The sequence below is a fragment of the Leucoraja erinacea genome, unplaced genomic scaffold, assembly GCF_028641065.1.
Source record: "Leucoraja erinacea ecotype New England unplaced genomic scaffold, Leri_hhj_1 Leri_593S, whole genome shotgun sequence".
Taxonomy (NCBI): Eukaryota; Metazoa; Chordata; class Chondrichthyes; order Rajiformes; family Rajidae; genus Leucoraja; species Leucoraja erinaceus.
In genome coordinates, this window is record NW_026576502.1 from 61,273 (window position 1) to 84,623 (window position 23,351).

General features: G+C 49.1%; 1 protein-coding gene across 3 annotated transcripts; it reads left to right on the forward strand.

Annotated features, from left to right (window-relative positions):
• Window positions 1-222: 222 nt before the first annotated feature.
• On the forward strand, window positions 223-22,637 carry cnot9 (CCR4-NOT transcription complex subunit 9). 3 transcript variants are annotated; one of them, XR_008722985.1, is made up of 9 exons: window positions 223-323; window positions 5,504-5,680; window positions 8,689-8,804; window positions 9,588-9,697; window positions 11,101-11,210; window positions 15,192-15,290; window positions 17,417-17,508; window positions 20,763-21,791; window positions 21,916-22,637. XR_008722985.1 is itself a non-coding variant. In XM_055630984.1 (9 exons), the coding sequence occupies exons 1-9, from the start codon at window positions 300-302 to the stop codon at window positions 21,195-21,197; spliced, it is 822 nt and encodes a 273-aa protein (XP_055486959.1). In that variant the 5' UTR covers window positions 223-299; the 3' UTR covers window positions 21,198-22,637. The 3 variants fall into 3 exon arrangements, 2 of the variants coding, with proteins under 2 accessions (XP_055486959.1, XP_055486958.1); XM_055630984.1 differs by having other exon boundaries at window positions 20,763-20,845; window positions 21,187-22,637; XM_055630983.1 differs by having other exon boundaries at window positions 20,763-22,637.
• The last annotated feature ends 714 nt before the right edge of the window (window positions 22,638-23,351 follow it).

Genomic DNA, 23,351 nt, shown 5'->3' on the forward strand with positions numbered 1-23,351 from the left:
ATACAACATTCACACCGAAATAAAACAAACCGGGCCGGATAACTGTAAATAATAACTCACCCTCTGTACCCATTCGTGGAGGGGTGAGGGGGCAGGGGGCAAAGGTCAGGCGGTTCAGGGGGGCGGAATTGTGTGGAAAAACTATTTTATTTTTAATTTTTACTGTCGGCGAGGGGGTGTGATGGTGTAACGTGGGGTTAGGGGTGAAGGGGGGAGGGTTTGATCGTGTGTTGTGGGAGGGGTGAGGGGATGAGAGGGCGGCGCCGGGCTCGGGCTCGGGCCTAGGCGGCGGGAGGAAGATGCACAGCCTGGCGGCGGGCGCGGTGAGTTAGTCAGTCTCTCCCCCACCCTGGCCCCGGTAGCCGGTAGCCGGCAGAGCCCAGGCCCTGGGCACAGTGGGCGCGGAGGGAGAGCCATAAGCTCATTAATAATAAGCATGAAATAAAATTCGCCCCCCATCTAGTCCACTCCACCATTCAATTATGGCTGATCTATCTCTCCCTCCTAAACCCCATTCCCCTGCCTTAGAAACATAGAAATTAGGTGCAGGAGTACAGGCCATTCGGCCCTTCGAGCCTGCACCGCCATTCAATATGATCATGGCTGATCATCCAACTCAGTATCCCGTACCTGCCTTCTCTCCATACCCCCTGATCCCCTTAGCCACAAGGGCCACATCTAACCCCCTCTTAAATATAGCCAATGAAGTGGCCTCAACTACCCTCTGTGGCAGAGAGTTCCAGAGATTCACCACTCTCTGTGTGAAAAAAGTTCTTCTCATCTCGGTTTTAAAGGATTTCCCCCTTATCCTTAAGCTGTGACCCCTTGTCCTGGACTTCCCCAACATCGGGAGCAATCTTCCTGCATCTAGCCTGTCCAACCCCTTAAGAATTTTGTAAGTTTCTATAAGATCCCCTCTCAATCTTCTAAATTCTAGAGAGTATAAACCAAGTCTATCCAGTCTTTCTTCATAAGACAGTCCTGACATCCCAGGAATCAGTCTGGTGAACCGTCTCTGCACTCCCTCTATGGCAAGAATGTCCTTCTCCCCCATAACCCCTGATACCCACACTAATCAAGAATCTATCTCCCTGAAGGTACACAATAAAAGCTGCTGCACCCGCTGAGTTTCTCCAGCTTTTTTGTGTACCTTCGATTTTCCAGCATCTGCACAGTTCCTTCTTAAAGTTCATCTTTATGCTAAATGCATTTCGTTGTCTCTGTACTGTACACTGACAATGACAATTAAAATTGAATCTGAATCTGAATCTATCTATCTGTCTTCCCTGAGTGGCATGATCAGCCATGATCATATCGAAGGGCCGAATGGCCTCTACTCCTGCACCTATTTTCTATGTTTACCTCTGCCTTTAAAATATCCATTGATTTGGCCTCCACAGCCGTCTGGTTCACCAGACCGATTCATGGGATGTCAGGACTTTCATATGAAGAAAGACTGGATAGACTCGGCTTGTACTCGCTAGAATTTAAAAGATTGAGGGGGGATCTTATAGAAAGTTACAAAATTCTTAAGGTACACAAAAAAGCTGGAGAAACTCAGCGGGTGCAGCAGCATCTATGGAGCGAAGGAAATGGGCAATTTCCTATTTGCCTATTTCCTTCGCTCCATAGATGCTGCTGCACCTGCTGAGTTTCTCCGGCTTTTTTTGTGTACCTTCGATTTTCCAGCATCTGAAGTTCCTTCTTAAACAAAATTCTTAAGGGGTTGGACAGGCTAGATGCGGGAAGATTGTTCCCGGTGTTGGGGAAGTCCAGGACAAGGGGTCACACAGTTTAAGGATAAGGGGGAAGAAGTCTTTTAGGACCGAGATGAGAAAAACTTTTTTTTTTCACACAGAGAGTGGTGAATCTGTGGAATTCTCTGCCACAGAAGGTAGTTGAGGCCAGTTCATTGGCTATATTTAGGAGGGAGTTAGGTGTGGCCCTTGTGGCTAAAGGGATCAGGGGGTATGGAGAGAAGGCAGGTACAGGATACTGAGCCATGATGATCTGGCATGGTCATATTGAATGGCGGTGCAGGCTCGAAGGGCCAAATAGCCTACTCCTGCACCTATTTTTTATGTTTATATAAATGGTTAGCTCGACATAGATTACAAAACCTACACCAAACCCAAACCAATTAGGAGCAGACGAGGGCATTCGATCCAATTTGAGATTCCAGCAGAAAGGTAGCTCTTTCTTCCCAAAAACCCTTTCTGGCTTAAGTCGTCCCTCCACCACCTCCAGTTTAAATTCCATTTGGAATATTTTGGAGGACCAAGAAACCAAGATCTATCTCTCCCTCCTAACCCCATTCTCCTGCCATCTCCTACCATAACCCCCGACACCCGTACTGATCAAGAATCTATCTTATCTCTGCCTTTAAAATATCCACTGACTTTTGGCCTCCACAGCCTTCTGTGGCAAAGAATTCCACAGATTCACCGCCCTCTGACTAAAGAAATTCCTCCTCATCTCCTTCCTAAAGACACGTCCTTTAATTCTGAGGCTGTGCCCTCTGATCCTAGACTCTACCCCTGGTGGAAACATCGTCTCCAAATCCACTCTATCCAAGCATGGAGCCTAGGACCAGAGGGTATTGTGAGCAGGTTTGGGGCCCTTATTGTTGTCCCACCCCCCAGTATCCTGTACCTGCCTTCTCTCCATACCCCCTGATCCCTTTAGCCACAAGAGCCACACCTAACTCCCTCCTAAATATAGCCAATGAATAAGACAGCATACCGGAAAAGGATCAGGAACTTTGAATCATGGTGTCAGAACAGCAAACTTCTTATCGAGTCCACATCACAAGTTTAGAAATTGTTCAGCCAGAGTTGAACACACTTCTCGGCATTTGCATACAGTGGCGTCTTGCGCTTCTTGTGAGTGGTGGTGGAAAGATTGGTGGAAACAGGGCTGTGACAGGGCTCAAGAGAGAGCTAGATAGGGCTCTTAAAGATAGCAGAGTCAGGGGATATGGGGAGAAGGCAGGAACGGGGTACTGATTGGGGATGATCAGCCATGATCACATTGAATGGCGTTGCTGGCTCGAAGGGCCGAATGGCCTACTCCAGCACCTATTGTCTATTGTATATTGACGTGAACGCTCTTTCCTTGACCCCAGGACAGCAATGTCAGCCAGACATAAGAATTGGTTGTTGACCTGAGGAAGCTAGGAGGACAACAATACCCCCCCCCCCCGCACACCCCCAGGTCCTCATCAGAGGAGCTGCCGTAGAGATGGTCAACAGCTTCACGTCCTTAAGCATTTAAATTGCCAGCTCCAAATCTTGTCCCTTCACACTGCGATGATCAACAAAGTGTATCGGTTTATGACCAGATTCAGCATGTCCACAGGAATTGTCTCAAACTTCTACAGGTGTGCTATAGAACGCATTCTGACGGCTGCTTCTCAGCTTGGTACGCCAACTGCTCTGTTCTTGACCATCTGAACCCGTAGAGAGTGGTGAATGCTGCCCAGTCCGTCACAGGCCCGCCACTTCCTTCCATCCAGTTCACCTCCACAGGGAGTTGCGTCAGGAAAGCTGGGAGTGTCATCATGGATGCTGGTCACCCTGGCCATTCCCCTTTCTCCGACCTTCTGGAGGAACATATTCAGGAGTTTGAAAGGCCAGATGTCCAGGCTTAAGAACAGCTTCTTCCCCACCACTGTCAGACTCCTGAACCAATTGGCTCTTTCACAGCCTCTTCCCAGAGCTGAGATTAAGAATGTACGATGCAAGGGAAAGAGAATAACCATCACACTTGCTCTTCACCTCAAAGTACCATGGCTGATAGGAATATAAGAAATAGGTGCAAGAGAAGGTCATTGTGAGCCGAGGGACATGTTCTTGTGCTGTACTGGTCTATACAAACAGTAGGTAATAGGTACTCTCTAAGTCTGCTGGTAGACACAAAATGCTGGAGTAACAGCGGGTGAGGCAGCATTTCTGGAGAGAAGGAATGGGCGACGTTTCGGGTCAAGACCCTTCTTCAGACTGGTGTAGGAAAGAACTGCAGATGCTGGTTTAAATCGGAGGTAAGTCTGCTGGTAGACACAAAATGCTGGAGTAACTCAGCGGAACAAGCAGCATCTCTGGACAGAAGGAATGGGCAACATTTCGGGTCGAGACTCTTCTTCAGACTGAAGGTCTGCTTACTGCTGCTACATGGTCTAGAAGCCTGGGTTTAGTCTCAGAATCAAAGGATATGGGGAGAAGGCAGGAACGGGGTACTGATTGTGGATGATCAGCCGTGATCTTATTGAATGGCGGTGCTGGCTCGATGGGCCAAATGGCCTACTCCTGCACCTATTGTCTATGTTTGCAATAAGGGCGAGGCCTTTAAGCGTGATCTTTTGCATTAACGCAACATCCCAACTTAATCGAGACACAAGAAACTGCAGATGCTGGAGCCTGAAGCAAAAAAAAACAAAGTGCTGGAGGATCTCAGCGGGTCGGGCAGCATCTGTGGTGGGATTAGAGAGACGATGTTTTGGGTTGTGACTCTTCTTCTAACTTTTATTGAAGTAATCCTTGCATCCCTTGATTAGCTTGGTGTTTCAAAATCTTTGTATTGAATATTCCTGATGAAAGATCTACAGGGTAGAGAATGGACAACCTCGGTATTTAATGGCCTTGCCCTTATGCTGAGACTAAACTCATGGTTCTAGACCCTGCAGCTGGAGTAAGAGGCCTTAGAAAGTACCGGGCAAAAACAAAACGCTGGAGTAACTCAGCGGGGACAGGCAGCATCTCTGGAGAGATAGAATGGGTGGCGTTTCAGGCCGAGACCCTTCTTCAGAAAGTACCCGTTATCTTCTCAATTTACATTGAACAGTACAGCACAAGAACAGGCCCTTCGGCCCACAATGTCCATGCCAGACATAATGCCAAGACCATCCCTTATCTCCCTGCACACAATTCATATCCATGTGCCTATCGAAAAGCCGCAAATGCCATTATCGTATCTACCTCCACCACCACTTGGGCAGCACGGTGACACAGCGGTAGAGTTGCTGCCTCACAGCGCCAGTGAACCGGGTGCTTGTCTGTGCAGAGTTCGTACGTTCTCCCCATGACCTGTATCGGTTTTCCCCAGGATCTCCGGTTTCCTCCCACACTCCAAAGATGTACAGGTTTGTAGGTTAATTGGCTTGGTATAATTGTAAATTGTCAATAGTGTGTCCAGGATAATGTTATTGTGCGGGGATCGCTGGTCAGTGTGGACTCGGTGGGCTGAAGGGCCTGTTTCCGCTCTGTATCTCTAAAAGAAAAACCACCTCTGGCAGCACGTTCCAGGGACTCGCCATAGTTGCCCAGCACATCTCAAACATTTTCCTTTTCGCTTCACAACTAATGCCCTCTAGTATTTGTTTTTTCCATCCCTGGGGAAAAGGTTCCGACTATCCACCTTATCTATGGCCCTGGTTTAATTGCAGTTTCAGCCTTAAGCTGGTGAATGCTGTTCTAGTGTTTGTTTTCTCTATTGCACTTGCCCGCAGCCAGTCACTGCCCTGGCTCAGGTGGACCGCGAGAAGATCTACCAGTGGATCAACGAGCTGTCGAGCCCGGAGACCCGTGAGAATGCCTTGTTAGAGCTCAGTAAGAAGCGGGAGTCGGTTCCTGACCTGGCCCCTATGCTGTGGCACTCCTTCGGAACCATCGCTGCCCTGCTACAGGTAAAGCTCCACGTCTCAACTACACTGTGTGTCATAAGGTAGATGGATAGGATAGGTTTGGAGCGATATGGACCGATTGCGGGCAGGTGGGATGAGTGTAGCTGGGACATGTTGTGGCAAGTTGGGCCGAAGGGCCTGTTTCCACACTGTGTCACTCTATGACTGTAAGCTCATTAGTGATAGGAGTAAGTCTATTCAGCATTCAATCATGGCTGATCTATCTTTCCCTCCTAACCCCATTCTCCTGCCTTCTCTCCATAACCCCTGACACCCGAACTAATCGAGAATCTATCTATCTCTTCTTTAACTATATCCATAGACTTGGCCTCCAGAGCCCTCTGTGGCAATGAATTCCACAGATTCCCCACCCTTTGACTTATCACTCTCTGTGTGATGAGCAGATGAATGAGGAACTGTACTCTGCGAGGCTGGCAAGAGTAGGACATTTATGAAACCCCGAGTAGGCACAAAATGCTGGAGTAACTAAGTTACCCCAGCAATTTGTGTCTACCTTCGATATTACCAGCATCTCCTGTTCTTTCTTACACATTTATGAAACCCTGTTTGAAGAAAGATATGTGTCGGAAGGAACTGCAGATGCTGGTTTAAACCAAAGATAGACACAAAATGCTGGAACAGCTCAGCGGGACAGGCAGCATCTCTGGAGAGAAGGAATAGTTGACATTTCGGGTCGAGACCCTTCTTTCGACCGGAAACATCGCCTATTCCTTTTCTCCAGAGATGTTGCCTGTCCCGCTGAGTTCCTCCAGCATTTTGTGTGTATCTTTGATGGAAGATATTGTAGTTCTGGTCAGAAAAAAGGAGACATACATTTGTTTGAGGCTATCTGAATCAATCAAATCCCTCGGTGTAAGAAGTTCACTTCAGAGGAAAATCAATCAGCGGCCAAGTCAAGGTTGTTTTATGTCCCGAAATGGAGCAATGACATTCTTACTTGCAGCAGCATAACTAGTATAGTTTAATTTATTATTGTCACGTGTACCGAGGTACAGTGACGAGCTTGCACTTGGGCGGTGCACAATGCCTATCCAGACTTCAGAAAGATTGTTGATGAGGTCTTGCATGGTAGGCTGGCCTGGAAGATCACATCCCATGGCATCCAGTGTGGAGGAAGGAACGGCAGATGCTGGTTTACACCGAAGACACACGCAAAAAGCTGGAGTAACTCAGCGGGACCAGCAGCATCACTGGAGAGAAGGAACGGGTGACGTTTCGGATCAGGTCGGATCCAAAGAAGCGTCTCGACCCGAAACGTCACCCATTCCTTCTCTCCAGAGATGTTGCCTGTCCCGCTGAGTTACTCCAGCATTTTGTGTCTATCCCATGAGATCCAAGGAGAGTTAGCTGATTGAATATAAAGCTTGATGGTAGGAAGAGTGGTGAATCTCTGGAACTCTCTGCCACAGAGGGTAGTTGAGGGTATATGGTGAAACGGGATACTGAGTTTGATCAACCATGTAAAGAGCAGGCTCGAAGGGCCGAATGGCCTACTCCTGCACCTAATTTCTATGTTTCTAAAGTCGTGGGTGATGGTTATTGTTGTAAAGGGCATGTGCATTTCATTTATTGGCACGAGTTTGTAACCGTGATGAATGATTTCTGTCTGATTGCCTTGGTTGCCTGCTGATCTCATCATCTGTTTAATAAACCTAAATGCAGTTTGAACATTATCCAAATGCTACATTTTAAAAGAATCGAGCATCTGGGCGTCACGGTGGCGCAGCAGTAGTGTTGCTGCCTCACAGCGCCAGAGAGCCGGGTTAGATTTTAGCTACGGGTACTGTCTGTGCGGAGTTTGTACGTTCTCCACGTGGGTTTCCTACAGGTGCTCAGGTTTCCTCCCACATTCCAAATACTTGCAGATTTGTAAGTTAATTAGCCCTCTGTAAATTTCCCCTCGTCTGTTGGGTGTGGGAAAGTGGGATAACAATAGACAATAGGTGCAGGAGTAGGCCATTCGGCCCTTCGAGCCAGCACCGCCATTCAATGTGATCATCCCCAATCAGTACCCCGTTCCTGCCTTCTCCCTATATCCCCTGACTCCGCTATTTTTAAGAGCCCTATCTAGCTCTCTCTTGAAAGCATCCAGAGAACCTGCCTCCACCGCCCTCTGAGGCAGAGAATTCCACAGACTCACAACTCTCTGTGAGAAAAAGTGTTTCCTCGTCTCCGTTCTAAATGGCTTACCCCTTATTCTTAAACTGTGGCCCCTGGTTCTGGACTCCTCCAACATCGGGAACATGTTTCCTGCCTTTAGCGTGTCCAAGCCCTTAACAATCTTATATGTTTCAATGAGATCCCTTCTCATCCTTCTAAACTCCAGAGTGTACTAGCCCAGCCGCTCCATTCTCTCAGCATATGACAGTCCCGCCATCCCGGGAATTAACCTTGTAAACCTACGCTGCACTCCCTCAATAGCAAGAATGTCCTTCCTCAAATTAGGGGACCAAACCTGCACACAATACTCCAGGTGTGGTCTCACTAGGGTTCTGTACAACTGCAGAGGGACCTCTTTGCTCCTATATCGATTCCTCTTGTTATAAAGGCCAACATGCCATTCACTTTCTTCACTGCCTGCTGTACCTGCATGCTTACTTTCATAACGTAGAACTAGTGTGAGCGGGTGATCGATGGTCATTTAGTTTATTGTCATGTGTACTGAGGTACAGTAAAAAGCTTTTGTTGCGTGCTATCCAGTCAGCAGAAACACAATAGATGATAACAATTGAGCCATTTGCAGTGCATAGATACATGATAAGGGAATAACAGTGTGGACTTGGTGGGACGAAGGGCCTGCTTCAAGCTGTATCGCTAAACTAAACTAAACACAACTTGGGGAAACTGCGGAGACTTGCTTTGATTTGCAAGCTCTCTGTCGTGTAACCGTGCAGCAGTGATCCTGCTACTGATGGGGGGGATTCAGGGTGGGTTCTCTGCTCCTCCCCACTTGTCTGATTAACATTTTATTCCTTTTCTTTTTCCCCCAGGAGATTGTAAATATTTACCCTTCTATCAACCCTCCAACCCTGACAGCTCATCAGTCCAACCGTGTATGTAACGCACTCGCTCTGTTACAATGTGTGGCCTCGCACCCAGAAACCAGGTAACCGCAGAAACCTACACATGCTGATTCACAAACATAGACACAGAGTGCTGGAGTAACTCAGCGGGTCAGGCAGCATCTGTGGAGAACATGGATAGGTGACGTTTCACAGAGTGCTGGAGTAACTCAGCGGGTCAGGCAGCATCTGTGGAGAACATGGATAGGTGACGTTTCACAGAGTGCTGGAGTAACTCAGCGGGTGCAGCAGCATCTGTGGAGCTACATGGATAGGTGACGTTTTCACGAGAGTGCTGGAGTAACACAGCGGGTGCAGCAGCATCTATGGAGCTAAGGAAATAGGCAACGTTTCGGGCCGAAACCCTTCCGGGTTTCGGCCCGAAACGTTGCCTATTTCCGGAAGGTTCGGCCCGAAACGTTGCCTATTTCCTTAGCTCCATAGATGCTGTTGCAGCATAACTCGGTGGGTCAGGCAGCATCTGTGGAGAACATGGATAGGTGACGTTTCACAGAGTGCTGGAGTAACTCAGCGGGTCAGGCAGCATCTGTGGAGAACATGGATAGGTGACGTTTCACAGAGTGCTGGAGTAACTCAGCGCGTCAGGCAGCATCTGTGGAGAACATGGATAGGTGACTTTTTGGATCAAGACAAACTTTGTGATCCATGTTCTCCACAGATGCTGCCTGACCCGCTGAGATACTCCAGAACTCTGTGTCATTTATTGGTTGTATGTCGATGTTTTGGTGGTAATTTCAGATGATTGGTTTATTTTCAGCCTGCAGTGTGAGCTTGGTTGCTAATGAATTGTTTTCCTCGTGTTGCAGGTCGGCGTTCCTTGCGGCTCACATCCCACTCTTCCTCTATCCGTTCTTGCACACTGTGAGCAAAACAAGACCCTTCGAGTACCTGCGCCTCACCAGCCTGGGTGTCATAGGTGAGTACCTTCATTCCTCTCCCTCCCTCTCTCTCTCTCTAGTGTCTGCCTGGACTGGGTCATTCCCACCTGTAACCCGGGCCACTCCCCACTGATACCAGGCCACATGTGTTCGATCCTGACCACACCTGTGTGGACTCCCCTGGGGCTGGTGGAATCAAGGGATATGGGGAGAAGGCAGGCACGCTTTATTGATTTGGGACAATCAGCCATGATCACAATGAATGGCGGTGCTGGCTCGAAAGTATTCTTGTATTCTTGTATTCAAATTTTATTGTCGTTGCCTCACTTTGAGACAACGAAATGAATTTCCCGTACAGGCAGTATCGTTAAAAAAAATCACAAGAAAAATAATAAAAATAAATAATAAATAAATAATAAAACATATTAAAAATAAAATTGAAATTGAATTAAAAATTTAACAAAAGCACAAACACAGAAAGTCCACAACACAACATAACATAAATGGCACCCAGGTGAGGAAGGCACCATAGTCCAGCCAGCCTCCCCTCCGTGTCCATCCGTGGTCGGGGCCGAATGGCCTCCTCTGAACCTATTTTCTATGTTTCTATGTAACCCGGGTCTTTCTCACCTGTAACCGGGTCTTTCTCACCTGTAACTGGGTCATTTCCACCTGTAACTGGGTCATTTCCACCTGTAACTGGGTCATTCCAACCTGTAACTGGGTCAGTCTCACCTGTAACTGGGTCATTTCCACCTGTAACTGGGTCATTCCAACCTGTAACTGGGTCATTCTCACCTGTAACTGGGTCATTTCCACCTGTAACTGGGTCATTTCCACCTGTGACTGGGTCATTCTCACCTGTGACTGGGTCATTCTCACCTGCGACTGGGTCATTTCCACCTGTGACTGGGTCATTCCCACCTGTAACTGGGTCATTCCCACCTGTAACTGGGTCATTCCCACCTGTAACTGGGTCATTCCCACCTGTAACTGGGTCATTCCCACCTGTAACTGGGTCATTCCCACCTGTAACTGGGTCATTCTCACCTGTAACTGGGTCGTTCCCACCTGTAACTGGGTGATTCTCACCTGAGACCGGGTTTTCCAACCCGCGACCGGGTCGATCTCACTCTAAAATGAAGTACAATGGGTGTACAGGAGGTTAAACGGTGTATACACGCAGACATTGATAAGCTTTGGGATACTTGAGTAGAGTTTTTGTAGAGATTCATAACATGGAATTCATTGCCACATGTTGAGTTCCATGTTGAGGCCGTCATTGGGTTTTTTTAAGGCGGAGTTTGACAGAAACTTGATTTGTTAGGCGTTATGGGGAGAAGGCAGGAGAATGCGGTTTAGAGGGAGAGATAGATCAACCATGATTGAATGGTGGAGTAGCCACTGTGCATCACTGTTTTTAATCCTCTTCTTTGTGCAGGAGCCTTGGTAAAAACAGACGAACAAGAAGTCATCAACTTCCTTTTGACCACAGAAATTATTCCTCTCTGCCTCCGGATCATGGAGTCGGGAAGCGAACTGTCTAAAACGGTAAGAAGTGTACAAATCATTACTCGATTGAATGAACGAATCAATGAATACGTTTATTGGCCAAGTATTCACATACAAGGAATTTGCCTTGGTGCTCCGCCCGCAAGTGGCAACATGACATACAGTGACAGTTAGAAATGACACACAAAACATTGAGCATATTAACAATAAAACATTGTTGATTAAACATGTGAATTAAATACATAACCAGACGGGGATCAAAGGTTACGGGGAGAAGGCAGGGTGAGAAGGAAAAATGGATCAGCCATGTTCAAGTTCAAATGTATTTGTCACACGCACCATCAGCGAAATGTCTTTACCATGCCGCATTACAATTAGAAAAGGACACAGTACACAACATAATTCAACACATCCGCCACAGCATGCTTCACTGTGGTGGAAGGCAACAAAGTTCAGTCAGTCCTCCTCCTGCTCCTCCCTTGTTCACCCGTGGTCGGGGCCCTAACCCTCCGTGAACATCGCCACTACGGACGGCCCTCTGGTCGGGATGGTCGGAACGCCGAGGTCAGGACAGATCCAGCGGACCCCGCGGCCCGGAGCTCCCAGTGGCCACCTCCTCGCCGGAGACCATGTTCAAATGTTGGAACAGACTCAATGAGGGGGGGACATCATTGAAACTTACCGAATAGTGAAAGGCTTGGATAGAGTGGATGTGGAGAGGATGTTTCCACTAGTGGGAGAGTCTAAGACCAGAGGGCACAGCCTCAGAATTAAAGGGCGTTCCTTTATTATCTAAATGGTGGCCGATTGGGAAAGGGGGAGTTGCAGCGAGACCTGGGTGTCATGGTACACCAGTCATTGAAGGTAGGCATGCAGGTGCAGCAGGCAGTAAAGAAAGCGATTGGCATGTTGGCTTTCATAGCAAGAGGATTTGAGTATAGGAGCAGGGAGGTTCTACTGCAGTTGTATAGGGTCTTGGTGAGACCACACCTGGAGTATTGCATGCAGTTTTGGTCTCCAAATCTGAGGAAGGACATTATTGCCATAGAGGGAGTGCAGAGAAGGTTCACCAGACTGATTCCTGGGATGTCAGGACTGTCTTATGAAGAAAGACTGCATAGACTCGGTTTATACTCTCTAGAATTTAGGAGATTGAGAGGGGATCTTATAGAAACTTACAAAATTCTTAAGGGGTTGGACAGGCTAGATGCAGGAAGATTGTTCCCGATGTTAGGGAAGTCCAGGACAAGGGGTCACAGCTTAAGGATAAGGGGGAAATCCTTTAAAACCGAGATGAGAAGAACTTTTTTTCACACAGAGAGTGGTGAATCTCTGGAACTCTCTGCCACAGAGGGTAGTCGAGGCCACAGTTCATTGGGTATATTTAAGAGGGAGTTAGATGTGGCCCTTGTGGCTAAGGGGATCAGGGGGTATGGAGAGAAGGCAGGTACGGGATACTGAGTTGGATGATCAGCCATGATCATATTGAATGGCGGTGCAGGCTCGAAGGGCCGAATGGCCTACTCCTGCACCTAATTTCTATGTTTCTATAAGGTGCAGCGAAATGTATTTACCATGCCGCATTACAATTAGAAAAGGACACAGTACACAACATAATTCAACACATCCGCCACAGCATGCTTCACTGCGGTGGAAGGCAACAAAGTTCAGTCAGTCCTCCTCCTGCTCCTCCCTTGTTCACCCGTGGTCGGGGCCCTGACCCTCCGTGAACATCGCCACTACGGACGGCCCTCTGGTCGGGATGGTCGGAGCGCCGAGATCAGGACAGATCCAGCGGACCCCGCGGCCCGGAGCTCCCAGTGGCCACCTCCTCGCCGGAGACCATGTTCCAATGTTACAACAGACTCAATGAGGGGGAGACATCATTGAAACTTACCGAATAGTGAAAGGCCTGGATGGAGTGGATGTGGAGAGGATGTTTCCACTAGTGGGAGAGTCTAGGACCAGAGGGCACAGCCTCAGAATTAAAGGACGTTCCTTTATTATCTAAATGGTGGCCGATTGGGAAAGGGGGAGATGCAGCGAGACCTGGGTGTCATGGTACACCAGTCATTGAAGGTAGGCATGCAGGTGCAGCAGGCAGTAAAGAAAGCGAATGGTATGTTAGCTTTCATTGCAAAAGGATTTGAGTATAGGAGCAGGGAGGTTGTACTGCAGCTGTACAGGGTCTTGGTGAGACCACACCTGGAGTATTGCGTACAGTTTTGGTCTCCAAATCTGAGGAAGGACATTATTGCCATAGAGGGAGTGCAGAGACGGTTCACCAGACTGATTTCTGGGATGTCAGGACTGTCTTATGAAGAAAGACTGGATAGACTCGGTTTATACTCTCTAGAATTTAGGAGATTGAGAGGGGATCTTATAGAAACTTACAAAATTCTTAAGGGGTTGGACAGGCTAGATGCAGGTAGATTGCTCCCGATGTTGGGGAAGTCCAGGACAAGGGGTCACAGCTTAAGGATAAGGGGGAAATCCTTTAAAACCGAGATGAGAAGAACTTTTTTCACACAGAGAGTGGTGAATCTCTGGAACTCTCTGCCACAGAGGGTAGTTGAGGCCACAGTTCATTGGCTATATTTAAGAGGGAGTTAGATGTGGCCCTTGTGGCTAAGGGGATCAGAGGGTATGGAGAGAAGGCAGGTACGGGATACTGAGTTGGATGATCAGCCATGATCATATTGAATGGCGGTGCAGGCTCGAAGGGCCGAATGGCCTCTACACCTGCACCTATTGTCTGTGTTTCTATGTTTAGGAAGGAGATGAGGAGGAATTTCTTCAGCCAGAGGGTGGTGAACGAGGAAGATGATTGATCTTTATTGCCTTCCATCACAGTGAGGAATGTGGATTCTGCTGTGGTGGATGTTTATGTTCAACTTTATTTGATGTGGCTATTGTTGCTTTTTACTTAGTATGGCTGTATGGTAACTCAAATATCACTGTACCTTAGTTGGTACACATGACAATAACTTGAATTTGTGGAATTCATTGACACAGAAGGCTGTGGGGGCCCTAATGGATATTTTAAAGGTAGAGATGGGCAGATTGTTAATTAGTACGGGTGTCGGGGGCCATGAGGAGACGGCAGGGTATGGGGTCGAGGGGGAGAGTTAGATCAGCCATGATTGAATGGCGGAATAGACTTCAATATGAATAGATCAATAGACAATAGGTGGAGGAGGAGGCCATTCGGCACTTCCAGCCAGCACCGCCATTCAATGTGATCATGGCTGATCGCCCCTAATCAGTACCCCGTTCCTGCCTTCTCCCCATATCCCCTGACTCCACTATTTTTAAGAGCCCTATCTAACTCTGTCTTGAAAGCATCCAGAGAACTGGCCTCCACCGCCCTCTGAGGCAGAGAATTCCACAGACTCACCACTCAATGAGAAAAAGTGTTTCCTCGTCCCCGTTCTAAATGTCTTATTTCTTATTCTTAAACTGTGTGTGGCCCCTGGTTCTGGACTCCCCCAACATCGGAAAACATGTTTCCTGCCTCTAGCGTGTCCAAACCCTTAACAATCTTATATGCTTCAATTAGATACCCTCTCATCCTTCTAAACTCCAGAGTGTACAAGCCCAGCCGCTCCATTCTCTCAGCATACGACAGTCCCGCCATCCAGGGAATTAACCTTGTGAACCTACGCTGCACTCCCTCAATAGCAAGAATGTCCTTCCTCAAATTAGGGGACCAAAACTGCACACAATACTCCAGGTGTGGTCTCACTAGGGCCCTGTACAACTGCAGAAGGACCTCTTTGCTCCTATATTTGACTCCTCCTGTTATGAAGGCCAACATGCCATTCACTTTCTTCACTGCCTGCTGTACCTGCATGCTTACTTTCATAGACTGATGTACAAGATCCGATGTACTTCCCCTTTTCCCAACTTGACGCCATTTAGATACTTGATGGGCCGAATGGCCCAATTCTGCTCCTGTCACTTCTGACCTTGCTGTGCTTTGTGATTGGGGTAACCTCCTTGTCTCTGGTTGGATCCTAGGTTGCAACGTTCATCCTACAGAAGATTCTGCTGGACGACACTGGGCTGGCTTACATCTGCCAAACGTACGAGCGCTTCTCTCACGTCGCCATGATCCTGGTGAGTTCAACACGGGAAAGAGCGTTTCATCGTCACATGTACTGACGCCAATAACCATGCAATTCTTGCTCCCAGCAGCCAGAGGGTGGTGAATCTCAATGATTCAATTAGTCCTTGTTGTCACATGTACCTGCGTACAGTGAAATGCCTTGTTTTGCGTACAACCTGGTAACTTCTTATAGAAACTTACAAAATTCTTAAGGGGTTGGACAGGCTAGATGCAGGAAGATTGCTATTAAATCTTTTCCCCTTCACCTTAAACCTGTGTCCTCTGGTCCTCGATTCCCCTACTCTGGGCAAGAGGCTCTGTGCGTCTACCCGATCTATTCCTCTCATGATTTTATACACCTCTAATTAAAGATATAATTAAAATAAATTATTTAAGCGAAGGGAGACAAAACTCTCAAGCCTGATGGGATTTAATCAACAAAGGAGCAGTTTACTGAGCTGTAGAAGTTTCATTAGAGGCTACATTGTGCACAGGAGGATTTAATGAATGTGTACTTAGAACCTGTGCTTGTAAAAACAGGCAGATCTAGTTTCTGGATCATTGATTTCAAAGTTAAGATGTCCTAGAAGGATATTTAGATAAATTCAAGGTATTTAGACAAAGTCAGTTGAGTGGTCACAGCTGGAGAGTTGCTGCCTTACAGCGATTCCAACGCCAGAGACCCAGGTTCGATCCCGACTACGGGCGCTGTCTGTGCGGAGTTTGCACGTTCTCCCCGTGACCTGCGTGGGTTTTCTCCGAGATCTTCCGTTTCCCCCCACACTCCAAAGACGAGCAGGTTTGTAGGTTAATTGGCTTGGTGTAAATGTAAAGATAGTGTGTAGGATTGAATAGGTGACGTTTCGGGTCGAGACTGCTGAAGTCTGAAGAAGGGTCTTGACCCGAAACGTCACCTATTCCTTCGCTCCACAGACGCTGCCTCACCTGCTGAGTTTCTCCAGCATTTTTGTCTACCTTTACAGCCAAAAGTGATGTTTCAGGTCTGCAGACGAGTTTCCGCTGATTTAATAGCGTGCAGTAAATGTTTCTCTGCACTTCGAACACGTGACAATAAATGAAACTAACTAAACTAAACTAACTCCTGTGGGGGAAGTGGGGTGAGTTGGGTTTGTGCCGGCCCCTGTAGTTGGGGCAGAGCAGCGGTAGAGTTGCTGCCTCACAGCGACAGAGACCCGTTATTTGATTCTGACTACGGGCGCTGTTTTCTCCCAAGTCCTCCGGTTTCCTCCCGCACTCCAAAGGCGTGCAGGTTTGTAGATTGATCAGCTTGGTATACGTGTAAATTGTCCCCAGTGTGTGTGGGACGGTGTTTTTTTGTTTCGTTTTTTTTCGTTTTTTTTCTGTTGCATGCTTTTCTTTTTTTTTTTGTTTTGTTTATTTTATTACAATTACAATACAATACAATTTATTTGTCACTTGAACCTCATAGAGGCTCAAGTGAAATGTTGTTTCTGCAGTCATACATACAAGAAAAAAAAGACCCAAGACACAACACAGTTTACACAGACATCCATCACAGCGCATCTCCTCCTCGCTGTGATGGAAGGCAAAAAAACTTATCTCTCCCCTGCACTTCCCTCTCCCCCCCACCCATGTCAGAGTCAAAGTCAGAGCACTAACTATTAGAAGTTAATACAGCACAAAACAGTACAGTGGAACCTAATTTTAGGTGCCAACTATGTAATACCGTAATCCATTCTATGTACAACCTCTAGTTTTATGTTATGAGAAGGAAGTAAGCAAGACAAGAAAAAGAAAACAATAGAAAGAGGAAAAAGTGGAAAAATAGATGGTAGAGAGTAGAAAAACGTGAAGTGTGTATATAAAAAATAAAAAAGAAAGAGAGAAAGTGGAAAGGTGGGACGGTGTTAATGTGCAGGGACCGCTGGTCGACGCGGACTGGGTGGGCCGTCTAAACACGGTGCGTGGAGAGGTCGGAGCGGCGGTCAGTGGTGGCGCCGAGCGACGGACACGTGGAAGTGAGGACGCCGCTGCCGGGGGAGGGGAGCGGGGAAGGACCCCGGTGTGCGGGGGAGGGAGGCATGGCATGCAAGTAAAGAATGTTGCTGTGAGTTGTCGCATGTGACAATAAAGTATGCACTTCGATTCAACGCAGGGCAAGATGGTGCTGCAATTGTCCAAAGAACCCTCGGCCAGGCTGTTGAAGCACGTCGTCCGATGTTACCTCCGCCTCTCTGACAACCCACGGTGAGTCGGCTGTCCGTCCCCACTCTGGCCGCGAGGGGGTGGGGGGGGTCATTGTTGTTGTCGGGGCAAGGGCAGGGGGCTTGTGGAGTGAGGGCGAGCGGATGCTGCTCAGCTGGCTAGGGTGGCCGGTCTAGTTACGAAGCTGACACGATCCCATCCCGGTGTGGTGGTTGTTATCAACCCCGCACTCTGACCTCTCCCACCGCACTCTGACCTCTCCCACCGCACTCTGACCCTCCTCCACGGGTCAGGCAGCGTCTGTGGAGAACGTGGATAGGTGACGTTTCACAGAGTGCTGGAGTAACTCAGCGGGTCAGGCAGCATCTGTGGAGAACATGGATAGGTGACATTTCACAGAGTGCTGGAGTTACTCAGCGGGTCAGGCAGCATCTGTGGAGAACATGGATAGGTGACGTTTCACAGAGTGCTGGAGTAACTCAGCGGGTCAGGCAGCATCTGTGGAGAACATGGATAGGTGACGTTTCACAGAGTGCTGGAGTAACTCAGCGGGTCAGGCAACATCTGTGGAGAACATGGATAGGTGACGTTTCACAGAGTGCTGGAGTAACTCAGCGAGTGCAGCAGCATCTATGGAGCTAAGGAAATAGGCAACGTTTCGGGCCGAAACCCTTCCGGGTTTCGGCCCGAAACGTTGCCTATTTCCGGAAGGTTCGGCCCGAAACGTTGCCTATTTCCTTAGCTCCATAGATGCTGCTGCACCATAACTCGGTGGGTCAGGCAGCATCTGTGGAGAACATGGATAGGTGACGTTTCATAGAGTGCTGGAGTAACTCAGCGGGTCAGGCAGCGTCTGTGGAGAACATGGATAGGTGACGTTTCACAGAGTGCTGGAGTAACTCAGCGGGTCAGGCAGCATCTGTGGAGAACATGGATAGGTGACGTTTTGGGTCGGAGCCCTTCATCTACTCGTTCATCAGCGAGGGTGTCGGGTTACGGGGGGAAGGCAGGAGAATGGGGTTAGGAGGGAGGGAGAGACAGATCAGCCATGATTGAATGGCGGAGTAGACGAAGGGCCGAATGGCCTAATTCTGCTGCCAGGACCTGTGAATATGGACTTCAGACTGATTGTGGGGTGGAAGGGGAGGGGGGCAGGGGCAAGGTGGAATGAGGGGGAGCAGGACAAAGCATGGCAGGTCATAGGTGAGTGGGAGAGGGTTTGGATGGGCAGGTGGTTGGACAAAGGCAAGAGATGGGGGACAAAGTGTGAGACTAGATGGAAGAGTTACGAGTTGTGAAGCCAGAGGAAGGAATGCAAATGGAATTTGGGATGGTGACTCTGGAATTCATTGCCACAGATGGCAGTGGAGGCCAAGACAATGGGTAAGGCTTGGATAGAGTGGATCCCAGGAATGAGTGAGTTAACATATGATGAGCGTTTGACGGCACTGGGCCTGTACTCGCTGGAGTTTAGAAGAATGAGGGGAGGGGGGACCTCATTGAAACTTACCGAATAGTGAAAGGCCTGGATAGAGTGGATGTGGAGAGGATGTTTCCACTAGTGGGAGAGTCTAGGACCAGAGGGCACAGCCTCAGAATTAAAGGACGTTCTTTTAGGAAGGAGATGAGGAGGAATTTCTTTTGTCAGAGGGTGGTGAATCTGTGGGATTCTTTGCCACAGACGGCTGTGGATCTTTATAAGGCAGAGATAGATAGATTCTTGATTAGTACGGGTGTCAGGGGTTACGGGGAGAATGGGGTTAGGAGGGAGAGATAGATCAGCCATGGCGGAGTAGAGTTGATGGGGCGAATGGCCTAATTGTGCTCGTGTCACTTCTGAAGATGAGCCTACGAGGGGGAGGAAGGGGAGACATATGTGTGAGGTGGCGGTGTTCCCCAGTGTGTGGTAACCTGGTCCTTCTGAAGGTCAGGGGCTTGGGAGATATCCAGGCAAGTGAGCAGAGAGAATGCTCCTGATGGTGACAGCGGGTGAGGGTGGGATTAGCTCCCAGTGTGCAGTGCTGGCCGCCCTCTAATGACATGGTGCAGGGTGTCTTAGAAATATAGGAACACAGAAAATAGGTGCAGGAGTCGACCATTCGGCCCTTTGATCCAGCACCGCCATTCAATATGATCATGGCTGATCATCCACAATCAGTACCCCGTTCCTGCTTTCTCCTCGTATCCCTTGATTCCGTTATCCGAAGAGCTAAATCTAACTCCCTTATGAAGCCCCATCCAGTGACTTGGCCTCCACATCCCTCTGTGGCAGAGAATTCCTCAGATTCACAACTCTCTGGGTAAAAACGTTTTTCCTCATCTCAGTCTTAAATGGCCGACCCCGTATTCTTAAACTGTGTGACCCCTGGTTCTGGACTCCCCCAACATCGGGAACAAGTTACCTGCTCAACCTAGCCTGTCGAATCCCTTAAGTCTTGTCTGAAGAAGGGTCCCAATCTGAAACATCATTGATCCATGTTCTCCAGTGATAGGCACAAAATGCTGGAATAACTCCGAGTGTCAGGCAGCATCTCTGGTGAAATGGAATAGGTGAAATTTCGGGTCGGGACCCTTCTTCAGACTGAGAGTCGGGGGAAAGGGAGACACAGAGATAAGGAAGGGTATAGTTCTTCAAACCCTTAGTTTAGTTTAGAGAGAAACAGCGACCCTTTGGCCAACCAGCGATCCCCGCACACTAACACTATCGTCCACGAACTAGGGACAAATTACATTTACACCAAGCCAATTAACCTACAAAACCTGTATGTTTTTGAACTGTGGGAGGAAACAGGAGCTCCTGGAGAAAACCCACGCAGGTCAGTTAAGGATAAGGGGTAAAGCATTTAGAACGGAGACGAGGAAACTTGTTCTCACAGAAAGCTGTGAGGCTGTGTGATTCTCTGCCTCAGAGGGCGGTGGAGGCAGGTTCTCTATATACTTTCAAGAGAGAGCTAGATAGGGCTCTTAAAGATAGCAGAGTCAGGGGATATGGGGAGAAGGCAGGAACGGGGGTACTGATTGGGGATGATCAGCTATGATCACATTGATTGACGGTGGTGGCTCGAAGGGCCGAATGGCCTCCTCCTGCACCTGTTGTCTATGGTCACGGGGAGAAAGTACAAACTCCGTACAGACAGCAACCGTAGTCAGGATTGAACCGGGATCTCTGGCGCTGTGAGGCAGTAGCTCTACCCGCTGTGCCACCACCGTTACTCCAACACTTTGTGTCTATCTTGTGTGTAAAGCAGCATCTGCCGCTGGCTCCTTCCTACATGTGTGATGTTTGTGTTTGACAGAGCACGAGAGGCGTTGAGGCAGTGCTTGCCCGACCAGCTGAAGGACACCACCTTTGCCCAGGTGCTGAAGGATGACACCACCACCAAGCGATGGCTGGCCCAGCTGGTCAAGAACCTGCAGGAGGGGCAAGTGACCGACCCTCGGGGAATCCCGCTGCCCCCCCAGTGACCGCGCTGACCCCAGGCCGACCGCCCGCCCGCTCGCTCGCCGCCATCGCCAGCCGTGGGGGGGAGTGGTGGCGGGCGGAGCACGTCCGTCTCTACACCAGACGTTGCGGAAGGAAGATCGCAGCATCAAGCTCGTGTCTTTGTTGCCCTCCCCACCCATGGAGGTCTTGGAACTGTGGGGGAGGGGGGGGGGGGGGGGCTGGGCACGGAGCTGACCGGTGGGACATCTGGTCTGTACATCGCGTGAGATGCTGGGCCAACTTGTGACGAGCATTACCAGACAGTTCACTTTTCCCTCTCTTTCTCTCCTCCTGTCTCTCCTGGGATACTCTTTGATTTTTCTCTCCATTGCCATTTGTCCATCACCTCCAACGTCAGCCTCCGTCTTCATCAGTTGGCCCGTCGATGACTCCACTCGATCGAGGTCAACCAATTCTTCAGTCTGGAGAAGGGTCCTCGCCCAAACCGTAACCCATCCCGGTCCTCCAGAGAGTTACTCCCAAGCGCTTTGTGCCTTGCACACCAGCATCTGCAGTTCCTTGTGTCTCCATCTAGTTGTCCTGTCTCTGACATTCCTCCCCGTTTCCTCTCCGGTTTCCCCAGCCGCTCCCTCTTCCGGAAACTTCCAGCTCCTCCCAAATGAGGAAAAGCTTGGCGACGCAAAGAACCTGCAGATGCTGGAATCCCGAGCAAAAACACAAAGTGCTGGAGGAACATCAGCGGGCAGGTCAGGCAGCATCTGTGGAGGCAATGGACAGGTGATGTTTCAGGCTGAGACCCTCTTTTAGTCTGAAGAAGAGTTCAGGCATGAAACGTAGACACAAGGAACTGCAGGTGCTGGAGTCTTGAGCAAAACACAAAGTGCTGGAGTAACTCTGCGGGTCGGGCAGCATCTCTGGACAATATGAAAAGGTGACGTTTCTGGTCGGGACCCCTCTACAGACAGGTGCCGACCTGAAACGTCACCTATCCATGATCTCCAGAGATGCTGCCTGACCCGCTGAGGTACTCCAGCACTCTGTATCTTTTTTCCTTTTGTAAGCCGGCAGCTGCAGTTCCCGGTATCCACGTGCCACCCAAGTGTCTGGGTTGGTTCTCACTCGAGGTGGAAATAGCTGAACGTTACAGGTGAGTGGGCACCTGAGTCCACTGCCCTTCACTACATTCTGCAGTCGAGTTGCCTCTCCCGGAGATTGCGGGGGGGGGTGGGTTTGGGTGGGACCTGCTCTCTCCTATGTGGCATACACTGTGATCATCACCCCCCCCCCCCCCACACACACAAGCCATGGTCTGGCCCCCTCACTGCCCACCGCGTGGACCTGTCACCCCTCCACACTCCATCCTGCCTTAACGTACCCCAGACAGATGCAAAAAGCTGGAGTAACTCAGCGGGACAGGCAGCATCTCTGGAGAGAAGGAATGGGTGACGTTTCGGGTTGAGACCCTTCAGTATTTTGTGTCTACCTTCGATTTAAACCAGCATCAGCAGTTCTTTCCCACACACTTAACCTACCCCCCAAGCTCTGGGTTCACCAGACCTTGTGGCCCTGAGCTCCTGCTGTACCTCAGGACACCTCGCGGTGGGACTCCCTTCACCTCCCCGTATCCCAGTGAGTGGCTCGAGAGTGGAGACTGCAAGACAAGTGTGTCCCGACATTTTCTGGGGCGTTCCAATCTGAATATAATAAATATTTTTAAAATATAGTGTACCTGCTGATCAGTGGATTCTGTTCCAGCACAATGCGGTCCTGACCTCCCGTCTACCTCATCCGAGAGCCCGAGTTTCCTTTTCAGATTTCCTGCATTCGTTCCGCTTTTAATTACCAATTTCAAACGCTTTTTGTAGCGGACACGGAGTTAGATTAGATGAGATTAGATTAGATTCCTTTATTGTCATTCAGAACTTTCGGTCTGAAATTTCATTGCCTGCCGTCACACACAATAATAATAAATAACAAAACACACAATAAACACAAATTAACATCCACCACAGTGAGTTCACCAGGCACCTCCTCACTGTGATGGAGGCAAAAGTCTTAGTCTCTGTCTCTTCCCTCCTTGTTCTCCCTCTGCGCTGAGGCGGATCCAGGCCGAAGATGCCGCCCTCCAGTCCAGCGACCTCCGAAGTGATGTCGCCGCCGTCTCAGCTCCGATTCGGGCCGCTGCCAGCTGTCCGTCGGGCCGCTGCCAAAAGAACGAGGCAGGCACGAGGTTTATCCGATATAATACTGGTTCTTTATTCTACACTAAAGGGCCTGTCCCACTTGCGTGTCCATGGCACGCAAGTTACGCGACCTCGTGTTCGCCTTGAGGCGCGACGGTCCCGCGAAGGTTGCGCGTGACTTCATGCGCCCGCACAGCCGTCTGGAGCGCGTGACGTCATTTGAAGATGGACACAAAATGCAGGAGTAACTCAGCGGG